Source organism: Gekko japonicus, unplaced genomic scaffold, assembly GCF_001447785.1.
Source record: "Gekko japonicus isolate JY-2015 unplaced genomic scaffold, Gekko_japonicus_V1.1 scaffold318, whole genome shotgun sequence".
Lineage (NCBI taxonomy): Eukaryota > Metazoa > Chordata > Lepidosauria > Squamata > Gekkonidae > Gekko > Gekko japonicus.
The window spans coordinates 133,937-153,851 of NW_015167541.1; the positions used below are offsets into that span (position 1 = coordinate 133,937).

The following is a 19,915-nucleotide window of genomic DNA, read 5'->3' on the forward strand; positions in this document are numbered from 1 at the left end:
CTTCTCTCCCCCCCCCCCCCTCTCTTCTCCCTCCCCCTTGGGTATCCTTTCTCTTTCTCCCTTCCCCTTCCTCCTTTGTTTCTTTTTATTCCCCTTCTGCAATTCTTTTGCAAAGCGAGGAGGGAGTTATTGCATTTGGCTTCACCTCCTATGGCAGCCATTTTGTGTTCTCACTCACCACCTTCTCTCAAAATTCCAAAGGTGCCCACAGACTCAAAAAGGTTGGGAACCTCTGTCCTACACATACATGTCGGAACATTCAAGCTTTCTCTGTGCTCCTTCCTGGCCAGATGAGTGTCTTCTCCCACTGCTTCATCTTCTAATGAGCCATGCAAAGTAAAAACAGTGGTTTGTACAGACTGGAAGAGGTACAAACTCCAGGAAGACCTCTAGGTTCTTGTGAACTGATTGGTTTTGAATAATCACTGTTTTGGATGTCCTGTCGGAAAGCTCGAAATTAGTCCTTTTTTGAAAAAAGGCAAACTAGAAGTAGTGGTGGCACTGCTAAGTAGAATAAGTGGAAATCTGCCTTTTATAAATTCATAGTTTTCCCCATGATGCTGTAACAAACTTTACAAAGGCAAAGATGAACTCAGCACAGGGCTTGAGAGTGAAAATTAAAATCTGACATTTGTTTGCATTAAGGGAGATAATCATGCTTCTCTCTCGCTCCACATTTAATCATAATTTTCATTAAACAAGAACAGTGTGTCCCTGAACTTGAAAAGAATGTTGTACTCCTATTGTAGTAAAACAAAATTGCTCTTCCAAAGGTATGTACAGATTCAATGTTAATCTCAGTTCAGGGATAATCTAATTAATTTTCCTTTTGAAGTATGCAAAACAATATTTACTGAATGGATCATACAACTTTCAAGGTAAAGCTGGCTTTGAAGATTAAACAACTCACATGCTGTTAGTACGACCATGCTTAGTTTCTATGCCCCTCTTTTAAATTCATGGGGAAGTGTTTTGATGTTGTTTTTTTATGGCAGACACAATCTCCCCAATTTACTTCAAAACTAGGATGCCAAGTATGGATTGCTTGAATCAGATGGATTCACTCCACGGCTCATGGAGAGCCACCATTGCAATTAGCATCAACCGAAGGAGCCACATGACTACTGCATGCTCTGTGATCCACCCCAACACACACACACACACACACACACAATAATATAAGACATAAATATGAATATTAAATATTTAATGGAACGGGTAGCTCAGATGATGTAGGATTGTCTCTCCCTGGCACTGTTACCTTAGCCAGTCCTTGTATACCTGATGTAAAAGGAACAGAGCAAGAAGGCAGAGTGTATTTTACTCCCCCCCTCATGCCTTCTTGCTCTCTCCCTGGCATGAGTAGGGTTGCCAAGTACTTACCTCAATCCGGCGGGGGACACATGCTCCCCGGCTGGAACATTGAGTTTCTGGCCCCATTGCCAGAGCGTCGCCCGGCATCACTTCCTGGCGACGGCATAGTGCGGCACGTCTGTTGTCCCTGCACGAATGATCCTGCAAAGACGTCTTCGTCCCCCACCGAATCACAGTAAGTACTTGGGAAGCCTGGGCATGAGCCACAGCAGGTGAGAGAGTGAGATTGCTGATGCTCTTGGAGAAGAGTAAGCTGGCCATGAAGAAAGGTGACTAACACCATTACTACTTCACTGTGGCCAGTTCCTCTTTTCCTGGGTGGCTGTGATGGTGGCAGTGGTGAAGAGGAAATGAGGGTTTCTTCTTCAGCCTTTTCTAAGAAAGCATTCTAAGGCTACAGTCACACACACCAAATAATCCACTTTCGATGCACTTTCCAACTGGATTTTTACGGTATGAACTGGCAAAATCCAATTCAAAAGTGCATTGAAAGTGGATTGAAAGTGGATTATTTAGCGTGTGTGACCACAGCCTCTGAGCTTCTCTATAAAAGTTTCTCCATTAGGTATGAGCCACCTCAAGCAGAGGCAGCTATGACAGCCCCATCCACTTCCCTCCCTCAGAGGCAAGATTTTTCCTTTGTTTTTCTTTCCCTTTACTGACTGAGCCACTCTAGTAACGTGTTTTCTTCTTTGCTGAAGAATTCTGGCTGTCCCACTCTGTTACAGTATGACATTTTGGCTGTTGACTCAGCCCAGGAACCTGAGGGAAGGATCAGGACCCCCTTTAACTTAAATGGCACTCAAGGGGGGTTGAAATTCAAAAAGAACAGAATATTGTATTTAACATAGAGGGGAAAGGAATTTCTGAGGCAACAAAGTATAGATAACTCTGAGGTAAAATCAGTACATGCACAGATTTTATTGCTATTGTCTGCTTCCTGTCATTAAACCTGTCCTCTTATCCCATGACTGCTAAGCTTACCCAGGACTCTTTTAGGAGTACCTTGTCAAAAGCCTTTTGAAAGTCCAAGTATATGTCTACTGAGTCACATATTTGTTCAGTTTTTCAAGGAACTCCAAAAGGTTAGTGAAAATCAGCCAAACCAAAACTGGTGACAATACAAAACACAGGAAATAAAAAAGATACAGAAATGTCCACTTTGGCTGATTCCTATTAATTTCATCTTAAAAGCACTTCTGGACTATATAATGAAATTAAAATGGAGATCCCCCCCCCCCAGAAGCTTATGAAAATATTACATTTTAGGGTTGGAAGGAACCATCATCCACTTGATCAGGTAGGTCACCCACGCACCTTTTCTTTCCTGCCCCAGTTAAACCACAACTTCAAGATCACATCCTGTGCTGGAAACAGAAGCAAGCAAAGAATGTTGCCTTAAGGTTGCTCAGAGAAGAGCATTCTAGAGGACTCCAACAAGTCAAGCCATGCACTCAAGAACGCAAAACCACCACCACAAAAAATCATTTCTCCATCTGACCTGAGGAAAAATTCCTTCCTATCCAAAACACGGCCAGGAGTGAACTCTTGGCATTCTTTTCCTGATGTTAAAAAGATGAATGAAAAAAGGTTTTGCAATCACCCACCTGCCCTTGCAGTTGCAGAAGAGACAAATCATCCTGCTGTCTACCTTTGTCTATATCTAGGGCATACAACCCTCAGAGCTTGGACCTTTTTTGCTGTCCTGTTTTTGTAAAGGCCTACAGTATGTTGTCAATTATGGCCGCCATTCAGATGTTTTCGTAGAAGTTTGGTGCTTAGCAAAAATAATGTATATCCTAGATGGCATATTTCAAGTTGGGAGCTGCTGCTATAACTTGTTCATGTTTGTTTTAAATGATATACATTAGTCCTAAATAGTCCCAAGTCACATACTTGGAAGTTGGATCTATATCTGAATTTTTCATGAATGCTGGATTTCTTCGGAACGCTTGCTTTGCTTTCCTGGTTGCCTCTGCAATTATTTTGGAACCAGTCACAGGATTTACAGAAACAAGAAGTCGGAAATAAAGTTACATTTAATTGCGATTTAGAAACGACAAGACATTATTCCAGGGAAATTCAGCCACCTTTAATAATATAAGTTCCAAATGTCCCCGAATAACAGGACATTTGGGGCTCTATTTGTTAGCATTTCACACACATTTTGCATATGAATGAGATTTGCAGGGGGGGGAACACCTTCCCAAGAGTGCTTGCAGGCTGTCATATTGAGAGGCGTAGAATAACTGTGAAAATTTGGCTGGATTTCAGTGAGAACCAGAGGGGGGAAAACTATAAAAGCAATTGTCCTGCCAAATGTCAAGCTCTTGCACTTCATAAAGAGAGAAAAACCTATGGGGGCGGGATACTTTAAATAGTTGTAATTTGTGAGTGATCATGTTTTTATCCAAATTGTTTAATTAGGAAATGCTGATCTGTATGGAAAAGGGGCCACACCAAAAACTGGAGAAGACAAAAGGACAGCCCAAAAATGTAGGAAATATTTTAAATATTGGAATATAATTTTAATTAAAATATTTTAATATAAAGAATCCTTTTGCATAGTCACACATGCATGGCATTCCAATCCCTGACATGCTTTAACATCTACCCCAGAGGAATCTATAAAAATAAATAACATCTGATAAATACATCTTTAAGATACATACCTTTTTCGTAACTGATGTGTGGTTCTTAAAGCTATTTTTGTAATAGTTAATTTTATTTGTAATGGGAGTAATCCATCTAGCCAAGCATGCGGTCTCACATAGTAGCCAACCAGGTACTCTGGAGGGCCAGCATTAGGGACATAGAGATCAAGACCTTCCCCTGATGCTGTCTCCTGGCATTAGTATTCAGAGATTTAGTGGCTCTGAATGTGGAGGTTCCCATTAGTCACCATGGCTAGTAATAGATGATAGACCTACCCTTCATTTTAAAGATGTCTGTTCCTTCCTCTGGCAGCAAATTCTACATTTTAATCACTTGTTGAGTAAAGAAGTATCTCCTTTTGTACATCCTGAATCTACTGCTCATCAACTTAATTGGATGCCCACAAGTTCTAGTATTTGGAAGAGGAAAACGTCTCTCCTTCTACTCTCTCTAACCTGTATATAATTGAAGTGTAGTGGGTTAAAGGTAAATGTAAAGGTTCCCTTGCTTGAAAGCCAGTTGAATCCGACTCTAGGGTTGTGGTGCTCATCTCCGTTTCAAAGCCGAAGAGCCAGCGCTGTCCAAAGACATCTCCGTGGTCATGTGGCTGGCATGACTAAACACCTTAGACGCATGTAGAAACCACAGAGACGGATGTAGTGATCAGCCTGGTTTACTTGTACACAACAAGACAACTACTACTGGCCGGCTGGGTTCAAATCTCCCGCCACGGTCCTATTGGTTCCCAAGTGGAGAGACTAGGAGCCTAGTCTCCATTGTTCATATAGAGTCAAGCTTGGGAGTATTCGCTGGCCCCTGGTGGCGGTCAGCGAACATAACAATAATTTTTTGTAAGCCTCTATCATATTCCCCCATTAGTTGTCTCTTTTCTAAACTGAAAAAAATCCCAGACTCTTCAGCCTTTCCTTATAGTCCTTATAGGGAAGGTGCTTATAGGGAAGGTGTTCTCACCCTGGGATTCAATATAACTAAAAGAACTGGTAGTCTATGTAATTCTCTTTGAAATCGGGTTCCATTATTCAGCCGCTTATGCAGAAGAAGAGAAATTGAAACATCTATATTCCTAGAAAAGGCATTGTTCGGCTATAGGAGATTTTTCACTGGTCATCCTCTGCTTGATTTATGACTGCAGGAGGTCTTTGGATACTTTTATTGCATTTAAGCAAGGAGCATCAACTAGTTGGATTTATGTGCATACCTTGTTATCAGTGCCTATGAGCACAATTACTGTGATGTTTATCTGTATCTCAGTGCTGAAGTATGATATGCCATGAGCACATGTAATTATATTTGGGGACATTGTGTTTGTTTTGGGTTGTGGACCACTAACTCATTATAGACATTTATTTGTAAGTTAAACATTTACTTAATATATCCTATACTCAGACATTTCAAGTGCATTTAATCTTTGATGGTCTTCCCTTGACGTTTTTCTGTTGTTTTCAACTACACCAGTTTGGTGTAGTGGTTAAGTGCACAGACTCTAATCTGGGAGAACTGGGTTTGATTCCCCACTCCTCCACTTGCACCTGGCTGGATGACCTTGGGTAAGCCATAGTTCTGATAAGAGCTGTTCTTGAAAAAAGAGCAGTTTCTGTCTAGAGCTCTCTCAGCCCCACCTACATCACAGGGTGTCTGTTGTGGGGAGGGGAAGGGAAAGGAGTTTGTAAGCTGCTCTGGAAGAAATATATAAAACTTTAATGAACAGTTTTTAAAAGAAATATCACTATGCAATACAGTCTCTACTGCTTAGCATTGAAGAAGATTATTGAAATGCATCGTGGATGTGCATTTCAGGATTTTGATTAAATTAATTTTTGTTGCACCTTTATGACTATAACCACTCTGAGTGTGAATATATGTCATGGGCAACGATGACTGCGCTGAGTCCCCGCCTGAGCTGTGGCCATCTTAGTACATAACAGTCGCCTTCTCTAGAAAAGGTAGATTGGAGTCTGTCCTATAATTGGCCACCTCATCCCTAGCCAATGGTGATTTTTTGAGCAGAGGTCTAATAACTGCTTCTTCAAAGGCCTATGGAGAGCTCCCTCAATCAGGGAGGAATTGATGACTTTCACTAATGGCTCCAATACATTTTCCAGGCAAGATTTTAAAAGCCAGGATGATGGTGGCCCCCACACTCCCAAGGATTCTGTCAGCAGCCATAAGCAGGATCAGTCTGAAACTATTAATAACAAAAGGACAAGCAGGTGCTTCTTACCCCTCAGGTACAGGATCTCCTCTCAACTTGCCCCCAAGTTGGAATGGATGAGAAAGATTTTGTTAGCAAAGAACCTTGCAAAAACATCACATCTGGTGGCCAAAGTTAAAACTGGCAGGGTCCGATTTTGGTGTTATCAAATCATGAACCTCTTTAAGCAATTGAGGTGGGCAAGATTCTGCTTACACAACAGTGATAGATTCTTCTTGACCACCACCACCTCTACCTCATAGGCCCATAGATGGGCTTTATGAAATGCTTGGTCTAATTCATCCTGCATCTTCAGCCAGCATTGGTCTAGTTGTCTTCCAATCATATTGCCCTGCTCCCTGTTAAACCAAGGAGCTGGGGGTCTCACAGAGTGTGGGATGCCAAGAAGAAACTCTGTTTATGACCCTGGTCAGCCCATACAATTACAAGGCCTCCACAGAGTCACTGGGGAGGCTCCCAAACTCTCCCAGAGCTGCCTGGAAACCAACAGGATCCATTTATCTACAAGGGCAGACATTTGAGTTGGTCAACTGCCCCTACAGTGAGAAGGCAGCAAGCTCAGCCATGCCTTCAGAAGATAGTGATCTAACCGAGATAAGGGCCAAACCTCTAGCTCCCTACTCAGCTCCAGCAGCAGAGTTTGGGATGAATTCTAGAGCACTGCCCTCTGGTGTCATGCCATCACTGTAAGTGACATCATGCACTGGCAATACCTCATTTCCCCTCACTGGCCTTTGAAATGCTGGCAGGGAAGACAGAGAATCACCATGAGATCTCCTGGCCCCCGTGGCTGACTGATGGGCAGGAAGGACTGAAGGAAGCAGGAAACAAGGAGTAGGGGCTTTCGGGGAAGGAAAAGACTAAATAGTGGGGGAGGCAAAAATGAAATGTTCCCTGCGAAAGTCCTTGTGGGTTTGCCACTTATAATATCGTATTTTTGCAGGACTGTGCCAGTGTAACTAGCCTTGGGGAAGGTGACAGTCTGTGGAAATGGCACGAGTCTCCAGTTCGATGTGTGTGTCACAACTCCTTTGCAAGCCATTTCTGTTGCTCTCTTTGTGCACCTTCATACTATCTGATGATGGTGCAATGACTCAAGCTGGCTTGTAATGGTGGTACTAGATCACAAAATACATTAATCAATGATATTTATTTAAAAAAAATATTTCTAAACCACTTTTCAGTCGCTGATTCCTAAGCATATTTTGTTGTAAGACAATGTATTTACTGAGAGGATCACACTTATAAAGCTCATCCTAATCAACTCAGTGAACCCCCCTGCATTGGCCTTTGTTGTTTTAGGCAAAAAATCCTACTTATGAGTAAACTAAGAGTAAATGTACTTTTAGAGTCATCTGACTTTTTCATCCAGTCATACTGTCACTACATATTTGAATGCTTCCACATAACATTTAGCATTATTATATAAGGCCAGAGAGCTAATTTTGCATTGAGCTAATTTTGTAATGTATTTTTAAAAGTATCCAAAGTCAGGACAGTCAAACACTATTCCTTGGTGCTTTTACAGGTGTGTAATTACATGGGACAAATTAATTGAAACCCATTAATGCAAGACCATTGGGACTCCAGCTGGAATCAAGATGAGCATTCCAGATGGAGGAGGTCATTAATTTGTCCTTCAGGGACCCAAGATAATACCCCCCTAGCCTATTGCAGGCTGCTACTTCCTGTAGTAGGAGGACATTACATTGTCTGGTGACTGAAGCAAGGAATGAGCCTGGGGTTTTTAAAAAATCCAAGCAGCAACTGATTCTCCCTAGAAGCTTAGGAAATTTAATAAAGGTTTATAGGAAGCTGTTTTCCTCAAGGCAATTTGAGACTCACAAAAGGGCTCATTTTCTTTTCTGTCAAGGACATGGAATCCTCAGTAGTGTGAGTTTACCTTTTGGTCTTTGTCAGAGCACAGACATCATTTGCCAGTTATATCTCACTGATATAAAGGAGATACAGCATTTCAGTGAATTTCAGCCTGACATTTTCCTTCTAATTTTGTATGGAAAGGATTGCTACAGATTTCATGTAATGTGATGGCCAGTTGCAAGAAATCTTGCCCTGTGGTGTGTTAAACAAGGCAAAGAATGTGTAACACATTCATATCTTAAAGCTAGCAAATCATATAGTCAGCATCCTACCAATTTGGCAGCAAGTATTTTAGGTCAGTAGGTAGGTAGGTAGGTAGGCCCAACCACTTATTTTCAACAACTGATAACTTCTCACTGGTCCCTTTGTGCCTGTAGCTTCTTTCTTGTCATTTGCCAGTCTCATGTGTGCTCCCTTTCCTTGTCTGAGCCCTTCTACTGCCTAGTTCCCTAATAAATGAGAGTTAATGTCAGGAACTGCCCGGCCTAGAATCAGGAACCTACTCCTCCAAATGCAACTGCAGATGTGACCTTGGGTCAATTACAACTTGTTTCAGAGCTGTTCTCTCAGGAGCAGTTCTCAAAAGAGCTCTCTCAGCCCCACCTACCTCAGAGGATGTCTGTTGTGGGGAGGGGAAGGAGATTGTAAACTGCTCTGAGACTCCTTCAGGTGGTGAAGGGTGGGGTATAAATCCAATATCTTCTCTTCCTCTTTTACATGCTGTTGCTCCCCATGGTTAGCCATTGGCAACCCACTTACAGCATCACATTGGCAACATGTTTCTGAGCTCTAGAATTACTTCACCCACCCAGACTGGCCATTGGTTTGCCATGACCCAGAAGGACTGTAAGGGCTTCCTAGAAAGGCTGGCTCTTTGGACAACTCCAACAACTGGCTCTTGTTATGGTCTAGCACTGACATGAGTGACACACGTTTGACAAAGGGAGCTTTGACTCTTGAAAGCTTATACTCTAAAAGCTTGCTGGTCTCTAAGGTGCTACTGGACTCAAATCTAGCTGTTCTACTACTATTTATTTATTTGATTTATACCCCGCCCTCCGCGCCGCAGCAGGCTCAGGACGGCTTACAAGAATACATAAAAACAATTATGACATAGATAAAACCATCTAAAACCAATTCAAAACATAAAGTGCTAGCTAATTGTAAACTAATACATTAGGGATGGCAGCAGCGGTTGCTTTATTCATCAGTTCTCAATCTTTATCATATATATATATATGACTGGCACAGACTGAAGCGGTGTAGTCGGGCGCCTCTTTAATGATGATGGTGGTGGTGATAGTGGTGGCGACTCCTTAGTTGAAGGCCTGGTGGAAGAACTCTGTCTTGCAGGCCCTACAGAACTGTAACAGGTTCTGCAGGGCCCTGATCTCTTCTGGGAGCTCATTCCACCAGTATGGAGCCGCCACCAAGAATGCCCTGGCCCTGGTTGTTGCCAGACTGACATCTTTAAGGCCTTGGAGGGTCAATCAATTTTGTGAGCCTGAATGCAGTGCTCGCTGGGGTACATATGGGGAAAGGCGGTCCCTCAGGTATGTCAGCCCCTGACCATATAGGGCTTTAAAGAACCAGCACCTTGAAGCGAACTCGGAATGCTATTGGTAGCCAGTGTAATGCCTTTAGGAGAGGCTGGACCTAGGGAGGCCCATCAGAAGCCTGGCCACTGCATTTTGCACTAGCTGCAGCTTCTGAATTTGTGACAAGGGCAGCCCCATTTAGAGAGTATTACAGTAGTCCAGTCTTGAGGCAACCATTGCATGGATCACTGTTGCCAAGTCGTTGCAGTCGAGGGAGGGAACCAACTGCCCAATCAGCCAGAGATAGTAAAAGGCTGACTTGGCAGTGGCTGCTACTTGGACCTCCATTGTTAAGGAGGCATCCAAGAGCACTCCCAAACTCCTAACTTCCAGCGCTGGCACCAACGGCTCCCCATCGAAGGTCGGGAGTGGGATCCCTACCCTCGGACTGCCCTGGCTCAGGCACAGGACCTCCGTCTTTGTCAGATTCAATTTCAGCCGGCTCGGTCTAAGCCAACCAGCCAGGGCTTCTACTGCCCAGCCTAGATCTTCTGGTTTAGAGTCAGACTGGCCGCCCAACAACAGATAGAGCTGGGTGTTGTCTGCATATTGGTGACAACCCAGGCCATGCCTCCGGGCAATCTGGGCAAGGGGGTGCATATAGATGTTGAAAAGCATCGGGAGAGCACTGCCCCTTGAGGCACTCCACAATTCAGTGGGAGCCTTCGGGACATCTGCTCCCCTTGCGCCACCCTTTGTCCCCGACCTTGGAGAAAGGAGGCAAGCCATTGTAAGGCAGACCACTGAACCCCTGTGTCGGCGAGGCGGTGGATCAGTAACTGATGATTGACCATGTCTAACGCTGCCGACTATCCTCTGAAACATTATCATGAGTAACACAGAGAGAAGATGAACAGGGAAAAGGATTCTACTGTGGCCCCTACTTCAGAGAATGTCATATTACCATTCCCTGTGACTTATACCCTATGTCAGTGGGTCACCAAACCTTCAGAGAAATCACAAGAGCTTATTTTGATCACACTTTGGAAAACGTATTTACTACATAATCCATGAGAGGGGGGAAAAGGATCAAAGAGGTACAGCTCATCCTGAGCTAGCAGATTCTCAGTGCTTTCTGAAAACTCATGTTTAATTCAACTAAACTTTTAAAATGTCTAACTGATGGATTGAGTTAGAGAATAGATGTTGGATCCTGGTGGACAGCCATGTTGGTCTGAAGCAGTAGAACAAAGTTTGAGTCCAGTGGCACCTCTAAGACCAACAAAGTTTTATTCAAGGTATGAGCTTTCGTGTGCACGCACAATTCCTCAGATAAAATGAAATGTATAGCCCTTCTTGGTGAGAATTCATATCTAAGGATTGAATGAGCTGGTTTAAGGACCACCTATATTCTGCCTATGTTTTAACCATTTCCCCATTAATGTATACCTATAGTATTATCCCAACTGCTATTTTTTTCCCATCACCACAAGAAAGTAAAACACACAATGTTGTTGTTATTCAGTTGCACAGTCGAGCCCGACTCTTTGTGACCCAATGGACCACATCACACCAGGCCCTCCTGTCTTTAGCTTCATGCTAAAAAAAAAATAAATGAAAGATCTTTGCAGGTATGCAAACATGGGGCTGACTTTGTCGCAGATCCGGAAGCTGCAGTTAGTGCAGAATGCTGTGGCCAGGCTGTTGATGGGTCTCCCTAGATGGGAGCACATCCGGCCTGTGCTGAAAGCGCTGCACTGGCTGCCAATAGTTTTCCGAGTCAGCTTCAAGGTGCTGGTACTTACCTTTAAAGCCCTACATGGCCAGGGTCCTACGTACCTGAGGGACCGCCTTTCCCCATACATACCCTAGAGAGCACTACGGTTTGGGGCCCAACATCGACTAGTGATCCCAGGCCCCAGGGAGGCCAGGCTTGTGGCAACCAGGGACAAGGCCTTCTCAGTGGCTGCTCATACCTGGTGGAACAAACTCCCGGAGGAGATCAGGGCCCTGCGACCTCTCACAGTTCCGCAGGGCCTGTAAGATGGCGCTCTTCTGCCAGGCTTTTATGTAGGGGCCACCGCTGCCACCACCACAAATGGCGTGGGCAACAATGGGGCTAGGGGGGACGGTCCCTGGCAGATCTGCCAGGATACTGCGTGGCGCTGTATACCAACTGGTTGTACACCATAAATAAATAAATAAATAAAATATGCTGCTGACATCACTGCCCAAAGGGCTGTAATGCTGACACCGAAGCGTTTGTCAGCACCATCCACTGCTACATTACAATGCAAAAGGGAGGGCTGTAGGTCAGACTGTAACTCTTCAGCATGAAATAAATGCAGTCCAGGAACAGCTTGCAAATACCATCACTGCAAACGAGGGGTTTACAGTGCAGTCCTAAACACAGTTACAACCTTCTAAGACCATGACTTCAATGGGTTTAGAAGCATATAACTCTACTTAGGACTACACTGTTACTTGTGCCTGAGTAGATATCTGACTTGTTATATCAGTACATTGTTATTTCTACCAGTGTTTATATCTATAATAATAGCAAAAAAGAACCCACCAGAAGCAGGAATCACTAATTGGCAGGTGTTAGGATGCGGGGCATACATTCTGGGGTTATCACCATAACAACACCTAGTTCAGATGTTCCATGCTGCATCTGTTGGAAATACAGAAGCTGCAGGCCCCACATGCTTATTGGTTTGCACAGACTGCTACAGATCAGCAGGGGCATAATTTGACAGGAGCAGCACTGTGTGAATCAGAATCTCTTGCCAGATTTGGTCACTGTATGGCAGTGATGGTGGGTAAGTGCACACATTCCACTGTCACCTGCTGCTCAGCTGTCGTGGCAGGGTTGCCAGCTCTGGGTTGGGAAATTCCTGAAGATTTAGGGGAGGAGCCTGGAGAGGACAGGATTTAGGGAGGGACTTCAGGAGGCTATAGTGACATACAGCCCACACTCCAAAGCAGCCATTTTCCCCAGGGGAACTGATCTGTGCAGTCTGGAGATAAATTGTAATTCCAGGGGATCCCAGGCCCCACCTGTAGGTTGGTAATCCTGTGTGGTGGGCAGAAATTTATACAAGGGTTAGGCTGTTACAATGAGTGTTATCGCAAGGTTGATATCTAAATTAATTTAGCAGATTTTCTGAATACTAGGAAATAGGAAGTTATACCTTTGCAGTTACCTAGGAGTATTTAGTAATTCGAAAATATAAAACAGTAATACCTGAAAAGTGCCAAGAAGAAAATCCAGATTTATTATTCTACAGTATGAGCTCCCAGTATCCTTAAAGAAATACACAGATTTGTGTCTTTGCATGTGGAAAAGTACTGGATTTGGGTTAGGCTAAGAAAATTACATTTTTTTCCTTCTATTCTCAGTTTCTCACCAGATGTGAATGTCCATGTGATGAATTTTAATGCTAGGACAAAAAAGAACACTTCCTGAAGCCAAGCACAAAGTTATAATGCAATACATCACAAAACTGACCTAGAGCACTTGAAAAAGCAAATTGTATATATGCGAGATGGGACTGAATTTGTGACATAAAACCCTACTATGGAGTAAACTGAGTCCCCCCATGGAATTTTAATTTCAGCAGACTAGCATGCAGCTGTGGATGCATTTCCTGAAACACCTCAAATCCTTTCTCAAATGACATGAGACTCAGATGTCCATTGTGGAAACAAGGTGTTCATGTAACTATAATTTGTGAGAACATCCTACTCCTCCTACAAGGATAATGAGTCACCCTTAGCCATCAATACCATTCCTCCTACTTTGAAGCAGGACCCTTGAAAATCCATTAAACTAAATGGCTTTTCTGCATCATCAAAGTCATATGACAATTATTATGATCAAGGTTCTGATACCAATTCTGTGATTCTGTGGTTGTGTTGTCTGGGAAATGTATCCACCATGAGAATCCTAGTTATATCATAGTTAGATGGGTGCCTTTCAGATTTGACAGGTCCACTCTCGTTTCTCCATTTTCTCCAGTGGATACCAAGAGGTTGCTAAGTTGCTTTATGAAATCTATGATACTGGCTATGATACCTAAAACTACACAGAGAGTGTGCAGCTTGAACTTGAAAAAGGAACACTCTTATCCACGGTTCCATTGGGATGATACCAGCACAAGGACAGGTCATGGCTTGTTTTAGAGCCCAATACTGTCTTATGTTCCTTTTTGAGCATTCCAAATGTAGTATGTATGCTATCATTTAAATATTACATACAAGTTTAACAAATAACTTAATTGGTATAAGTATACAAATGGAAAAACCATGTGGCATCTTATATTAAATACTATTTCCTCAAGCAATTTGGACAAAGAGTAACTACAGACAATTAGAAAAGCTATCTCAAAGTGCTACTGATGACGGATTAGAGATACACTATATTTTCTTCAATCCCTCCATTTTCTGAATCTTGTTGCATGTCACAAGACAGATTTTTCATCACAACATCTGAAGGCTGGAGTGGTTGAATACTGCCATGATGTGATGATCTTGGGCATTGGCTCAGCACTGCATTCAGGCCTATAACATATAAACAAAGACAGATTAAAAACTGTAGCTCCACTTATCACCTATGCACATCAAATAATATAGCTAGTAAGAATGAAGGATTCTATAGTCATTAAAACCAACCCACTTTTAGAAAGAGGACAATAGCACACACCATACTATTCTTATATGAACTTTTTAAAAAATCATTATTTTTCAGAATCAGGGTTTGAGATGGGCATAAATATCTGTATTTGGGGGTATATGGGTCCACTGATACAGTTTTGAGATTCAGGTTTGTGGGGGTTTTCCTGGGATTCTGGAATTATTCACATTCTGTTATTCCCTATGGTGTACTTAAGGGAGAGGCAGGAGTGGCTTTTTTTCAATCAAATGACACAAAATTTGTGGGGGATCTAGTGCTGCTTTTCCAGTAATAACACTTCCCAAGTTTCAAGCAAATTAGACAGAGGGGTCCAATTCCATGGCCACTGAACAAGGTGCCCCCAGCCACCCTACTTGCTTCCATTGATTCCTACCGGGGGGGGGGGGGTCAAAAAAGCCAATAGCTGAACACAATAGAGAAACCACTGGCCTCCAAATGCAAACAGAACCAACAAGCCCAATGTCAAACCAGAGAATCCAAGCCCAATGTGGCATGCCCAAGAGAACCAATACCAAACCAGAGAATCCAAGACAAACTAACCTTGTTTTTTTAAAAAAATTACTTAAACCCTCACCTACACTAAACTGTTATCAAAACCTAACCAGAAATTTTCTTTAGAATCTGCTGCAACAATTATTTTTTAAAAAATCTACAGGACCACTCCAAAATTCCACAATACCACTTCCCTCGAAACAACATGATGAAGTACAAACGCCTTTAAAAATCTTTGCAAAACATAGATAATGTAAAGCAATTTTAAAACAACCCAACAAAACAGCACAACCCCCCCCCCCCAAGAAAAACTATTTCAAAAAGAACTAGCAGTCAGAGAGCCATGGAGGGACTGGGCAGAGAGTTTGTGCTCCCCCTAAGGTCTAATCCAATTGCCTGGGAATGCTGCCTCCCCACTCCTCCTGTTGAAGAAAACTGGAAGAAAAAAATAAAGAAAAACTGCTATGGGAACCTAAAAATGGCAGCTATGAATATTCCTAGGTATACCCAAATATTTCAGGTTTTTTAAAGGCCAGCTAATTGCTGTACTGAAAAATCCCAAATACCTTTCGAATGCCCAAATACCATAAGTTTTTTTTAGGTATATTTTCAGACCAGATATACCTGAGTGCACATTCCTACTTTGGTTTACTACTCTATACTATAATATACTGCTATATTAAATTTGTTTTACTCTAAATTTGTTGTACTGCTTTAGACCAACACAGCTAACCAACTGGATCTATACTGCTATATTGTTATTTTAATTTTAAGCCACCTCAAGCAAGATTCTGAAGAAACAGCACAAAAATGTTCTAAATAAATAAATAAATAAATACTCTGGTATATCAAACTTCCTTCCAAAGAGGCTTGGAAGAAACTCTTTTATCAGAGGAAGGCTCCTGGGGTGGGATGAAAGTTTAAAATATGACTGAGGGGAGTTGTAGGATACATCTCAATATTCCTACTTTAAGGTTGCAAGCCTAAGGCCACTTTCCTCGGAGTAAGCTCCCTTGAATAACACAGGATTTACTTCTGAGTGTACCTCCATAGGATTGCTCCTAAAATGAACAAACCCACTGGGTTTGATCCTACCATTTCTTTTTCTTTGATTTTGCCCAACTGGAATTTGCAATCCCACAAAGAGCAGTAAAGTACAAAGATGTGTTTTCAAGTGTGGCTGTGTCTTATATGAACTTCGATCACTGCATAGATTTAAACAATCACAACTACATATGCACTAATATTTGGGAAGCCAAAATAAGTTGCATTCTGTTGTTGTTCATTCAGTGAACAAAGCAGTAGTAAATAAATCAAGTAAATCAGTTACTATCATGTCAGGGCAAAATAAATCTTGAAATTACTGAAAATAGAAATAATATGAATATGGCTATAAATAAATATATCTGGATTGTCCTAGGCATATATAAGTCTCATTTTCAAAATACTACTCTTTCTAGAATTTCTAGGCTCTGAAGTCCTAACAATGCCAAGAGAGCCAGTTGCCCAGAAAAATACTGGACATTTTGACAGCCACAGAGACAGATCTGGAAGCAGCATATACAATACAGTACATAACAAAATACATGGATTCAATGGATACAAAATACATGGCCTTATATGCCAATAGACCATTGGTCCATCAAGGTCAGTGCTGTCTACTCTGACTAGCAGCAGCTCTTCAAGGTCTAAGGCAGAGGTGTTTCACATCACTATCTGATCCTTTTAACTGAAAATGCCAGGCACTGAACCTGGGATCTTCGGCGTGCAAAAAAGATGGTCTACCACTGAGCCACAACCCCTCTTCACCCACAGTTTTGAAACATGGTCATTTTAATTGACACTGATCTTTCCAGCACTAAATGGAAAACTTTGCATGCCCTTTTTGTTTCTTTTTTATATATATATTTTGTGAGCATTTTCGTTTGCCCCATTTTCCTTGCTGATGTTCTGTCTGTTTGCTTCTTTCATGACATTTATACACCATTATAAAGCAATCAATGCATGACTGAGCAGTCATTTTAATAATAGTAAAAATTTATTAAATTTGAGAATGTTCAGGAAAAAGACAACTGCCGTTTCATCCCAAGTGAAGCAAACCCATGTTAGAAACTTGGATTTTCAAACCTAAGCAGTGTCTTAATAGAATTTGGTGACTTCTCTGCATGAGAATTCTGTGTGAGAATTCTATATGGATTCAGAATATTAATTTCCAAGTAACAGGTAAGTGACAGAAATAATTACTGAGAAACTATCAACGTACTCTTTTAAGAAGACACACAGTACCACATTTTGCACTAGGATCTAGTTCACTGATGCTAAGTCACTGTTAAGGCTAACTGTGGTTAATTAACTTTGGATGCTTGACAGACCCTAACTAACCTTAATTAGTGAAGGGATCCACTTTAGAATAATTAAACTAGATCCAGTTAGTTTCATTAAACCATAATTTGTGTTCATGCCTGAAATGGAGCAAGTGTGAATAATCTGTGCATTTCCCAAAATGAAATATGCTTATAATTTCTCACATCACCTTGATACTTGGCTATTTGGCTTTTAGGTGTCAGATCCAAGTTGATTCTTGAATGGCCAATGAAATCTTCATTGGCTGAGTTCTTCTGGCTGTTCAGATCTTCAGTGCGACTGCCTGTGGAAAAAGACAACGCTGCTTTTAGCTGACAGACATTTTCTTAAACTCTTATTTTAAAAATATAGGAACAGCAATGCAATCAATGTCCAAAGAAATACAACAATGTTATAATATTTCAGTAATGTGTACTTGAGGTTTAATTTTAGGTCATCTTAATAAACTTGTGCAGAAATTGTTTCCCTTTTTCGACTCTGCTAATATGGCCATGTTGATCTGCACTTCTTTAACTTTGAGACTAGACTACTGCAATACTTGCTACATGAGAAGCCCTTGAAGATTATACAGAAGAAGCAATTAGTACAGAACACTGCTCTTTGTCTACTAACCAGAGTCCAGAGATGTAGTCATGTTACTCTGATTTGAAGTTGACTGGAGTAACTCCTCATGGAATTGGTTACCTATATGCTTCTGGGTCCAACTCAAGTTGTTGGTTATTACCTCTTAAAACCTTAAGTGCCCTGGAACCCACATATCTGAAGAGCCATCTCCCTAGTATGAACCTGTGCACTAGCTCAGATCCATGCAGAGCTCCTACCTGACTGGCTGCTCCCTCAGGTCTATTTGATCTGCCATGTCTTGAATGCAGCCATTTTAAGCACAGCACCAGCCTTCTTGAATGGCTTCCCTGAGGAGTCAGGAAGGTGCCCATGTTGGCTCATTTCATTTCTGGAGGTTGTGAAAGACTGCCTTATTTATAAGGACTATTGAGAACAAGCAATATCTGTCATGAAAGGAGTTCTATTTGGTTGTTCTTCTGAGTGTTCTAAGCTGCTTTGAGCCACTGTTAATAGTATGAAGAAAGGGACATTAGTATAATTATCATCTCCAGAAGAAAGCTTTGTACTCCCCACCTATTGGCAATATGAGCTGAGGAGCAGAGTGAAGGCACTTCCTTGGTGCTGGGCAGCATTCATCTGGACCCAAGGCGCTGTACAGCATGGGGGGGGTTGGGGGGGCTCAGCACCTCTCAGCACAATTCTGTGCACAAAATTAATACAGTGCAAAAGAAAACAGTTGTTCATGCCACTCTTAATTTTTTTGAAATGGTGTTTGCCATTTCTCACCAAAAAAGGGATCTCTGAGGGGCTGTACTCTGAGAGTATTTATTTATTTAAAAAGTTTTTACACCAATGTTTCAACTGAACAGGGTCTCCAAGGTGGCAAACATGGAAAATAAAAACATGTGAACAATTAAAAATAACATTAAAAAAAAAATCATCCCCCTGGGGGGAGGTTTTTATTGGGGGGTTTTCAGACTACAAAAATACAACAGAAAATAGAGGAAAGGGAAGTACATCTAGGGAATAAAGAAAAAAGACCCACAACTAACTAAAAACCCAAGAGTAGGAGATCATACATCAGCTTAACACCATGCTATTTTCAAAAGGCTAGTAATAATACAATGAACTTAGTCAGTTATGCTAGATTAATTATTGTTTAACCATCCCTTTAACTGTTTAAAGAAATTCCCAGAGCATCCCCAAGTTATTTCAACATTTTTTCAGGCACAAATCAGAGTCCTTCAGCCTTTATTTATTCTTATCTTTTCTAATCCTGTTTATAAGGGCTTTTGGGGGCAGCCGCTTCCTTTTCGAAAGGGGAGTCCTCATCCAAAGACCCCGAGCCCAACTCGCCATCAGATTTGCTTTCTTTTTCCTCCTCTTTGCCCTCTTCTGGTTCCCCAAGCTGTGTCTGCAGAAATTCACATGCTTTAAAAACAAAGTAAATCTTTTCTTTTTTATCATTAATCTTGAAAATGATGCCTTCTGGGGTTAACCACCTGTAACTGATACCATTTGTTTGTAAGAAAAGGATTAATTCTTTATAGTTCTTTATCTTCTGTCTTATATCAAATGGAATATCTTTTAAAATCCTGATATTATAGCCCCCAATTTTCAAGGGTGTTCCCGAATTTGATTTCAAAATAGCATCTCTCACGTCTCTTCGAGAATCTGACCACTATTTCCCCAGGCAGATTATTTTTCTTGATGTACGATGAATAGGACCTGTAGACCACATCCATCTCGCTGCAAAGGTATTCCGCTGTTAAATCTGTCATTGGGGCTATTGCTTCACTCAGCCGTTTCTTCAGATTCTCTCCTTCAATTTCCGGGACCCCTTGGAACCGTAGGACCAAATTTGCTTTATCCATTTGTAGCTGTAAAAGCTTTGACTCTTCTGTACCTTGCTTCATTTCCAGCTTTTGCACCTTTTTCTTAACTTTTTTAGTAGTGACGTCCATTTCCTTCACCTTCTCTCCCATTTGCTTTTAAGGATTGAGTCAGTTGCATCTGCTGCGCTGCGACACTCTGCCCAATTACTGACAGTTGTTGTTTAATGCCAGTGATCTCATCCAGCAGGGGATGCAGGGAGTCAGCCAAGAGTTTTGAGAGCTC

The 19,915-nt window shown here is 41.8% G+C and overlaps 1 protein-coding gene across 1 annotated transcript in view; it reads right to left on the minus strand.

Annotated features, from left to right (window-relative positions):
• Positions 1-12,943: 12,943 nt before the first annotated feature.
• Positions 12,944-19,915, minus strand: part of ARHGEF28 (Rho guanine nucleotide exchange factor 28) — a 167,027-nt gene continuing 160,055 nt past the window's right edge. Inside the window, exons 34-35 of the mRNA XM_015413585.1 lie at positions 17,403-17,516; positions 12,944-14,244 (exon numbers count right to left, since the gene is read on the minus strand). Of these exons, the coding sequence (XP_015269071.1) occupies positions 14,090-14,244; positions 17,403-17,516 (269 nt within the window). The 3' untranslated portion in view covers positions 12,944-14,089. The remainder of the gene's footprint in view (positions 14,245-17,402; positions 17,517-19,915) is intronic.